This window comes from Echiichthys vipera (assembly GCF_963691815.1).
Source record: "Echiichthys vipera genome assembly, chromosome: 8".
In the NCBI taxonomy this organism is placed as follows: Eukaryota; Metazoa; Chordata; class Actinopteri; order Perciformes; family Trachinidae; genus Echiichthys; species Echiichthys vipera.
The window spans coordinates 252,501-262,500 of NC_139833.1; the positions used below are offsets into that span (position 1 = coordinate 252,501).

The 10,000-nt window shown below is 58.4% G+C and overlaps 1 protein-coding gene across 1 annotated transcript in view; it reads left to right on the forward strand.

The window, feature by feature from the left end:
* pogzb (pogo transposable element derived with ZNF domain b) overlaps window positions 1-8,203 on the forward strand; it is a 26,085-nt gene extending 17,882 nt beyond the window's left edge. Inside the window, exons 17-19 of the mRNA XM_083918320.1 lie at window positions 2,967-4,619; window positions 4,878-4,914; window positions 5,852-8,203. Of these exons, the coding sequence (XP_083774446.1) occupies window positions 2,967-4,619; window positions 4,878-4,914; window positions 5,852-7,691 (3,530 nt within the window). The 3' untranslated portion in view covers window positions 7,692-8,203. The remainder of the gene's footprint in view (window positions 1-2,966; window positions 4,620-4,877; window positions 4,915-5,851) is intronic.
* The last annotated feature ends 1,797 nt before the right edge of the window (window positions 8,204-10,000 follow it).

The following is a 10,000-nucleotide window of genomic DNA, read 5'->3' on the forward strand; positions in this document are numbered from 1 at the left end:
CCCCTCAGTGTTGCCATGGAGACGTGATCTGAGCACACAGACCATAATGTCCTTTGGTCCTTAAACAGCTTTAATGATGCTGTGTAAACATGTTTAACACTCAGAGACCTGACGCTGACCCAGCTCCCTGATTGGAGCACACAGGACGCTGGGGGCGGGGCAGGGGGCGGGGCTTGCTCGTGAATGATTGGTCCAGGTGTGTGTTACGTCCCCGTTCACCTGTGACACACTTTCACTGCTGTTACATCAGCGTTCAGGTCGATCAGTAACCAGCTGCCATTGTTCTGGAGATAAGACTGTGAAACATCGACAGAGCCGGGGTCAGTCTCCACGGGCTGTCCCTGAACCGGCGTCCCCACTCTGTCCCTGAACCAGCGTCCCCACGGGCTGTCCCTGAGCCAGCGTCCCCACTCTGTCCCTGAGCCAGCGTCCCCACGGGCTGTCCCTGAGCCAGCGTCCCCACTCTGTCCCTGAGCCAGCGTCCCCACTCTGTCCCTGAACCAGCGTCCCCACTCTGTCCCTGAACCAGCGTCTCCACACGCTGTCCCTGAACCAGCGTCTCCACTCTGTCCCTGAACCAGCGTCTCCACACGCTGTCCCTGAACCAGCGTCTCCACACGCTGTCCCTGAACCAGCGTCTCCACACGCTGTCCCTGAACCAGCGTCTCCACGGGCTGTCCCTGAACCAGCGTCTCCACACGCTGTCCCTGAACCAGCGTCCCCACGCTGTCCCTGAACCAGCGTCTCCACACGCTGTCCCTGAACCAGCGTCCCCACGCTGTCCCTGAACCAGCGTCTCCACACGCTGTCCCTGAACCAGCGTCCCCACACGCTGTCCCTGAACCAGCGTCCCCACGGGCTGTCCCTGAACCGGCGTCCCCACTCTGTCCCTGAACCAGCGTCCCCACACTGTCCCTGAACCAGCGTCCCCACACTGTCCCTGAACCAGCGTCCCCACTCTGTCCCTGAACCAGCGTCTCTGCTCTGTCCCTGAACCAGCGTCCCCACACGCTGTCCCTGAACCGGCGTCCCCACACTGTCCCAGAACCAGCGTCCCCACACACTGTCCCTGAGCCAGCGTCCCCACTCTGTCCCTGAACCAGCGTCTCCACGGGCTGTCCCTGAACCAGCGTCCCCACGGGCTGTCCCTGAGCCAGCGTCTCCACGGGCTGTCCCTGAACCAGCGTCTCCACGGGCTGTCCCTGAACCAGCGTCCCCACGGGCTGTCCCTGAACCAGCGTCCCCACACGCTGTCCCTGAACCAGCGTCCCCACGGGCTGTCCCTGAACCAGCGTCCCCACTCTGTCCCTGAACCAGCGTCTCCACGGGCTGTCCCTGAGCCAGCGTCCCCACTCTGTCCCTGAACCAGCGTCTCCACGGGCTGTCCCTGAACCAGCGTCCCCACTCTGTCCCTGAACCAGCGTCTCCACGGGCTGTCCCTGAACCAGCGTCCCCACGGGCTGTCCCTGAACCAGCGTCCCCACTCTGTCCCTGAACCAGCGTCCCCACTCTGTCCCTGAGCCAGCGTCTCCAACTCTGTCCCTGAACCAGCGTCCCCACTCTGTCCCTGAGCTAGCGTCTCCAACTCTGTCCCTGAGCCAGCGTCTCCAACTCTGTCCCTGAACCAGCGTCCCCACACGCTGTCCCTGAGCCAGCGTCCCCACTCTGTCCCTGAACCAGCGTCCCCACTCTGTCCCTGAACCAGCGTCCCCACTCTGTCCCTGAACCAGCGTCCCCACGGGCTGTCCCTGAACCAGCGTCCCCACTCTGTCCCTGAGCCAGCGTTTCCTGAGGAGGTGTGGGAGGTTAGGGGGAGGTGTGGGGGGTGTGGGGGAGGCAGCGTCCTGGCTTCAGCCGGCGCCAAAGTAAACACAGCCGGACGCCAGGGAGACGTAAACAGAGAGAAGTTTCTGGAACACGATGAGCTGCAGTTTGGACAAGATTCAGGGTCTGAACTCACTCCGTCCCAAGAGAAGGAGACTAAACATGTGTTTCAGCAACGTCTCAGGGCCCGACGCAGAACTCTCCTGCAGCTTTAGCTGAAGTCACGTTAAAGCACGTTCCAACACGTTCAGGTGCATCAGGGCTTTAGTCAGGAGCGGGGGGGGGGGGCTCTATTCAGGGGAGTACGGTAAATCAGAGTCCAGTAACAGTGAGACTGAAACCCTCTCTGTGGTCGGTCGTCCCGCTGACGTGACGTGACGTCCTCAGATGGTCCGCTTTAGAGCGCCCTCCCGCTGTTCCACCGTCACAGGTTAGAGCGCCCTCCCACTGTGCCTCCGTCACAGGTTAGAGCGCCCTCCCACTGTGCCTCCGTCACAGGTTAGAGCGCCCTCCCGCTGTGCCTCCGTCACAGGTTAGAGCGCCCTCCCACTGTGCCTCAGTCACAGGTTAGAGCGCCCTCCCACTGTGCCTCAGTCACAGGTTAGAGCGCCCTCCCACTGTGCCTCCGTCCCGTGCCCCGTGCTTTAGGGTCCTTGTCCCCCCCTCCAGGCCCGTTTGTACTCACACTACCTGGGCCTCGGAGAATGCTTCTTGCTGCCTATACGTCATCACGCCGTAACACGTCACACGCATTGATGACGTCATGGCGATGCGTGGCTTTGTTTCCAGATCTTTCCGTAGACCTCGGAGTTTTTGTGCGTCTTGTCGACTGTTTTTGAATCTTTTCATCGACCAAATCTGCAGTAAACACTCCACCTCTCCCAAACGGGCCGTGGACGGCAAGCGTGCCGCTCCTAGATGCCGTACGGTTGCACTCACACTGGTCACTGGTGTTGGCCCGGTGCGGTAGAACAGTGGGAGGGGGCCCTTAGTTCAACAGCTGTTTCCAAACCTCCTCTGCAGCTCCGGTTCTGGGCGCTGAAGTCTTAAGGAGGAGGTTTGAGGAGTTTCTCCGGATGTTTTTAGTTTGTTTCTATAAATAATGCTGAGCCCTGTTTTTAAAGCTGGTCCTTTGTTTCCAGACTACACTGAACCCGACATCCAGTCCTGCCGAGACGAGGAGCAGCGCTCTGCAGAAGAGGAAGACCCGGTCCAGGACCAGGACCTGCCCGATCCGTCCTGGAGGTCAGCAGACTGTTGGACACATCCATCAGAGACTGAAGACTCCGACTCCCCCATCGTCCCGTTCACGCAGAGCAGCGGTCCGTGCACCAGCCTGGCCAAGAACAGCGACGCCATCGACTTCTTCAACCTGCTCTTCCCCGCGCCGCTCATCGAGCTGATCACCAAGGCGACCAACGCCCACGTCAAGACCTGCCAGTTCCTGGGCTCCGGCTACAAGGACTGGTTCCCCGTCACCACCCACGAGATCAAAGGTTTCATCGGCCTGGTGGTTCTGATGGGGATCCACAACCTCCCCGACATGTCGCACTACTGGTCCTGGAGTCACTACGACAACAGCTACACCTTCTACCGCGCCATGAGCTTCAGCCGCTTCAAGCAGATCGCCGCCAGCATCCGCCCGGGCAGCTTCGCCACGAGCGAGCATTGTGGCACGGGCGACCCCGATGACTCTCTGCACATCTTCAGACCCATGCTGGACCTCCTGGGCGAGGCGATGTGGGACGCCTACCAGCCCAACTGCTGCGTGGCCGTGGACAGGGCGCTGCTGCCCAGCCTGGAGGAGGAGAGCTGCCACGCCAAGGGCCACGCCAAGACGCAGCCGCAGGTGTGGCTGCTCTGTGATTCCAAGTCTGGCTACTGCCACCGCTTCTTCATCCAGGTGGGGGAGAAGGTGGGCCAGGAGACGGGCTTCACTGTGGTGCCGGAGCTGGTGAAGAACCTGGAGGACAAACACCACCAGCTCTACCTGGCAAATGCACTCACATCGGTCCCGCTCATGCAGAAGCTTCTGGACCAGGGCATCTACGCCTCCAGCTCCTTCCCTCCGCCCAACCCCATCCTGCCCAGGGAGCTTTGGGAGGAGGGCCGCCTGGAGAAACCTGGGGACTTCCTGCAGAGGCAGTGTGGCCCCCTGCTGGCCACCCGCTGGAGGGACACCAAGGAGATGGGCTGCCTGTCGACCAACGCGGCTCCAGGTGAAACGGACGCTGTTTGGAGGAGGTCTCAGACCAAAGCGGGGGAACTGGACCCCATCAAGCGCCCCATGGCGTTCCGCCTCCTGCAGGAGAACATGCGCGGGGTGGACATCTGCAAGCAGCTGCTGGCGTGCAACCCTCTGGGAGGAATCCCTCAGGACCGACACTGGCGCGGTCTCTTCTGGTTCCTGGTCAACCTGAGCATCGTCGACGCCTTCATCGTGCTGCGGGAGAGCCGCAAAGAGACCCCCCCCGACTGGGTGCAGGACGGCCTCTTTACTCAGGTCAACTTCCGAAAGCGTTTGGGCAACCAGCTCGCCAAGTGTGCTCAGAAGCATTCTGACACCATGGAGATGGCCACGTCCCGCGGGACGAGGGGGGCGGAGGCGCTGGAACACCCGACCAAACTCCGACACAGGATGGTGAAGATCAGCAGCATCTCCAAGAGATGCAAGAACTGCAACCTGAACAACCTGCGCCACGAGAGCGTGTACGGCTGCATCATCTGCAAAGCCAACCTGTGCAAAACGTCCAGCTGCTTCTGGGAGTTCCACGGCCTGTCGCCTCTCAACAAAGGTCCCTGCTTCATCGGGTTCATGTTGAAAAGCTTAGCGGGGTCCTTCCCTGACTGCAGACGGAGCGACGGCGTGGCTTCCCTCCGTGGGGATCCAGCTGAACCCCCGACGCTCCGAGCACTGGGCCCGCGGAGGGAAGCCATCGACCACCGCTCGTCTTCTGCATTTATCTCTCTAAGAACGTTGTTTATCACCATTATTGTTGTTGTTATTTTTGTAAACGTGCACGTTAAAGATGCTTGTTTGATGTTTTTCACAGGATCCACTAAAGTCGGGTTTCTCAAGGACAGGATCAGGTAAAACTCTGCTCTTTGTTTGTTTCAGTGGTTCCTCGTGCGACACATCTTTGGAAAGCTCAGATTCTTGTGATTCAGTCGATGCAAACTCAACAGTAGGTTCAGTCAACACTGTCACAACAACAACAACAACAAACACACAATTACAAAACCAGGGCGACTCAACCGTAAAGGGTCAAGACCAGGGCGACCCAGACCTGCTCCTGGAGCCACTGTCCTGCAGGTGCCTGAGTCTGACACACCTGAGTCTGACACACCTGAGTCTGACGATGTGCTCGTTACCAAGCAGCTGGAGCTTGTCACAGCTTTGGGAATCGTCAGACTCAGGTGTGTGTCAGACTCAGGTGTGTTAGACTCAGGTGTGTTAGACTCAGGTGTGTTAGACTCAGGTGTTTCAGACTCAGGTGTGTGTCAGACTCAGGTGTGTTAGACTCAGGTGTGTGACAGACTCAGGTGTGTGTCAGACTCAGGTGTGTTAGACTCAGGTGTGTTAGACTCAGGTGTTTCAGACTCAAGTGTGTGTCAGACTCAGGTGTGTCAGACTCAGGTGTGTCAGACTCAGGTGTGTGTCAGACTCAGGTGTGTTAGACTCAGGTGTGTTGGAGCAGGAACCTAAAAGATGCAGCACAGTGGCTCCAGGAGCAGGACTAGGCAGACCGGGTTTAAGCAGAACCAATGTCCGTGCCACCAGGAGCTTTTTCACATCACTGAGATCAGACAGAGTTCAGGTGGATCTGCAGGGACCATGAGAACCTGCAGACTCAGTCATCAGGGCAGGTTCTGAAGGACAGGGGTAAAGTGTTGAGTCATGAAAGCCGACCCTCGTGCACGTAGGTCGCAGATGTTACAGCAGAGGTACGACGTTAAAGCTTCGAGCTGAGTGAAGAAGTTGTGTTGAAGAGAATCGTGTTTCTAACAAATGTTTCTTGTGCGTCAGCGGCGCCATCGAGGTGAAGGAGGTGCTGGCCCTGGACGGCGCCATGGCCCCTGTGGAGGAAATGGACTTTTCGGACCATGAGAGAATTGGAGACATGGAGGACGATGATGAGGAAAGTGAAGGTGTTCAGGACAACTTCATCTTAGAAGTGAAACATCCAACGTCTAACGTCCCGTCCACAACCAGCCGCCAAGCCCAGCCGGCGAGCGCCTCGTCCTCCTGCAGAGACCGGGAGGACTCCCTCACCGCCCGGCAGCTGAGGGTCGCCCTGGTGGCTCTGTGTGACGGCCTCCGCCAGGCCTCCAGAGTCTTCTCAACCGACCCGCAGCTCATCCGGACCTGGCTGAAGGAGGCCAGGAAGCGTCTGAAGCAAACGGAACAGGAACAGAAGGCGGACGCCGACGGCGCGGGCCGCATGGTGGCCTGGGTGCTGTCCATGCGTGAGCAGCAGCTTCCAATCAGCGAGAGCAACCTGTTCCACAAAGCGTCCACGCTGAAGAAGAAGGGCGACTTCAGCGACTCCTTCCGCATCTCCTACGACTGGGCGGTGGGCTTCTTACTGCGGCATCACCTCGGCGTGCGTAGCATCGGCAGGGCGCCCACGCTGGCTCGCACTCTGCCGCTTCCCCTGGAGGCCAAGATCAAGTCCTTCAGGGAGTTCACCCGGGAGGTGATCCAGGTCAACAAGCTGCCGGAAAGCACCGTGGCTGCGATGGACGAGTTGTGTCTGTTTGTGGATTTGAGGTTAGTCCAGGACAAGTCTCGCTGCTCAGAGGCCCTGGAGCTCACCGGGTCTCTACCTCTGGTGACCGTGTACCTCACAGCGCTGGCCGACGGCACCATGTTGCCGTCCCTGGTGCTGGCGAACAGGCGGCTGTCTGAGAAGGCCCTGCCGGAGTTCGTCCTGCTGGAGGCCGGCCCGGAGAGTCTGCTGGTAGAGGAAGCCTTGGATCTCTGGACCAACAAGGTTTGGCTTCAGCACGTGTCCCGGAACCCTCAGCCCAGTAAAGCAGTGCTGGTCTTGGACCGGCACCGGGAGCACATGGGAGACCTGTTCCTGACTTCTGTCAGCGGCTCGGGGACGCTCCCGGCGGTGATCCCCGACGGCTGCTCCTTCCGTCTTCAGCCCGTGGAGATTTGCGTGAAGCCGGTTCTGCAGCGCTTCCTGCTTTCACGCTGGGCAAAGTTCGCCGCAGGAAACCCGAAGGAGTTGGAGGAGACCTCCCCCCAGCAGCTCCAAGCCACCGTGGCCCAGCTGCTGGTAGACTGGGTGGTCGAGGCGCTGACGCACCTGAACGGACTCTCACAGCTCTGGAGGAAGTCGTTCCAGCTCACAGGTCTTCTGACGGCGTGGGAAGAAGAGGGCGAGGAGAAGACGACGAGTCAGGAACCAGAGGAAGTCCAGTCAGACCTCCTCAAGACCCTGACAGAGACCCTCCTGGGGACTGAAGCTCTGGAAGACGATCCTCCAGAGCTGCTGGAGCTGGAAGACGAAGACGAGGACACGGAGGACGACCAGGGACAGGAGACGTCAGAGGAGACACAGGAGGGACACAGAGAAGGACAGGAGGGGAAAGAGGGAAGAGGAGAGAAGACGGAGGAGGACAAGTTAGAAAAGGACACAAGTGAAGGTGCAGAAGACAGGAAGGAGCCGGAGGAGGACAGCGAGGAGGAAGGGAAGGAGCCGGAGGAGCAGAGGAAGGAGGTGAGCAGGGAAAGACGGGAGACGAGGATAGTGACAGGAGAGGAGGTCGGCGACGAGTGGAAGCTGACGGTGAAGAGCCGGACTGAAGGCGCGGAGGCCGACGGAGACGAGGACGAGCGCATGGACGAGAGCTGAAGAGACACAGAGGAGCAGACTGAACCCCTGAGCGACTCGGTCCTGACGGGGGAGCGGACTCAAGCACGCCGCCGTCTCTGGAGCCACAGCTCCCACCTGAGGCGCCGTTGGACCGCAGCACCCTCGTCTCAGTTCTCAGAACCCCGTTTTATTGTGTCGGCATCGAACCGTCACGATGATGCAACCCGCTCTCAACCCCGACTCTCCACAAACAAACTCTTTTTTATCACTAAACAAACGTTTGTTAGCGTTCGGACGTCAGAACCTCGACGTCCAGGAGAAGTTTCAGATATGTGTCTGTTATTGTTTCAACTGTGTCACTCAGTTTAACTCCTCCAGCGTCTTTGTCTGCACGTTAACCCTCCGTAACCATGGAGACCGTCGTTTTTATTAAGGTAGAAATCAGGAGAGATGCTAACAGCCGGACGTGGCTAACAGTGGTTAGCTCGGGGCAGCACGGTGAAGCTTTAACCAGAGGAAGGAGCCGTGTGTGTGTGTGTGTGTGTGTGTGTGTGTGTGTGTGTGTGTGTGTGTGTGTGTGTGTGTGTGTGTGTGTGTGTGTGTGTGTGTGTGTGTGTGTGTGTGTGTGTGTGTGTGTGTGTGTGTGTGTGTGTGTGTGTGTGTGTGTGTGTGTGTGTGTGTGTGTGTGTGTGTGTGTGTGTGAACACTGTTATTTTCAGCAGCATTAGTGGTTAAAAAAGACCTTTGAATGGCTTCACCGTGCTGCCCCGAGCTAACCACTGTTAGCCACGTCCGGCTGTTAGCATCTCTCCTGGTAACCGTCTCCATGGTTACGGAGGATTAAAGTGCAGACAAAGACCCTGGAGTTACTCTTTAATGTGTGGTCAGGTGGGACGGGACAAGAACTGTGGCCTCCAGAGTGAAAGTCCGTGTGTTTGATCCCGTGCTGTCAGATGGAAGCTGCTGCGTGTCACACAGACGCTCGAGCGACCAGGCTGCAACTCTCAGAACCATCATGACTCTTAAATGGACTCTTTTGTTCGCTCTTACTGCGCAGCACCAGAGTTACTGCTAGCTAGCCACCCGCTAGTTAGCTAGCTAGCTAGCCTGCTAATTCCACCATACTTTCATGCTACATTGTTGGGCAGCACCAGCGCCGGGTCTGACGGCCCGTCCGCCGCTGCAGAACTTCTTCACAACAACAGTGGCTAGTTAGCTAACTAGCTGGTACCAGAGAGGGACAAGCTAGCGAGCTAACTGTAGCCTGCCAGCAGCGGGGAGGCGGAGCCACTTCAGCGTAACTACGGACTTTAAGCAGCGACGGTTGAAGGGACGGCGACGGCCTCCGATAAACGTTCAAACGGGTTCTCAGAGGCAAACAGCTCAGGAACGCCGCCGCCGCCGTCCCTTCACCACGTCTCACGTTCAGGTCATAACGGTCCAACACAGCAGAGTCTTGTCCGTCTGTCCTCGCTGACACAAGCCCCTGAGTCTGTCGTCTCCACGGTTACGGGCTTTCTTTGGCGTCTCCGTGGCGATCAGCTGCAGAGCGGCGTCCGTTCTCACGGGTTTAAAGCGAAGCCGCTGAGTTTGCAGACGGACGAGCTCTGGGTGCTGATTGGCCGGGCCGGGGCGTGTGACCCGAGCAGGCGTCACATGATCGTGTGTCAAACGTTACGCAACAATAAAAACAAAGACCATGTTTGAACTTCACGCTTTAATGTTTGTTTATTATTTATTATGTTTATGAGTCACACATGAACCAGAACCAGAACCAGAACCACCCTGAACCAGAACCACCCTGAACCAGAGCCACCCGAACCCTGAACCAGAACCAGAACCACCCCGAACCCAGAACCAGAACCACCCTGAACCAGAACCAGAACCACCCAGAACCAGAACCACACTGAACCAGAACCAGAACCACCCTGAGCCAGAACCACCCTGAACCAGAACCACCCTGAACCCTGAACCAGAAACACCCTGAACCAGAACTCCCCTGAACCAGAACCAGAACCACCCTGAGCCAGAACCACCCTGAACCAGAGCCACCCTGAACCAGAACTCCCCCGAACCCTGAACCAGAACCACCCCGAAACCAGAACCAGAACCACCCCGAAACCAGAACCAGAGCCACCCCGAAACCAGAACCAGAACCACCCCGAACCCTGAACCAGAGCCACCCCGAAACCAGAACCAGAACCACCCTGAACCAGAGCCACCCCGAAACCAGAACCAGAGCCACCCCGAACCCAGAACCAGAGCGATGTGTTTGGATTCTCCACAGCGTCTCCCCGTCTCTTCTTCTCTGGTGTTGGTGTGTTTCTGTGGCAGTTACAGCGCCACCT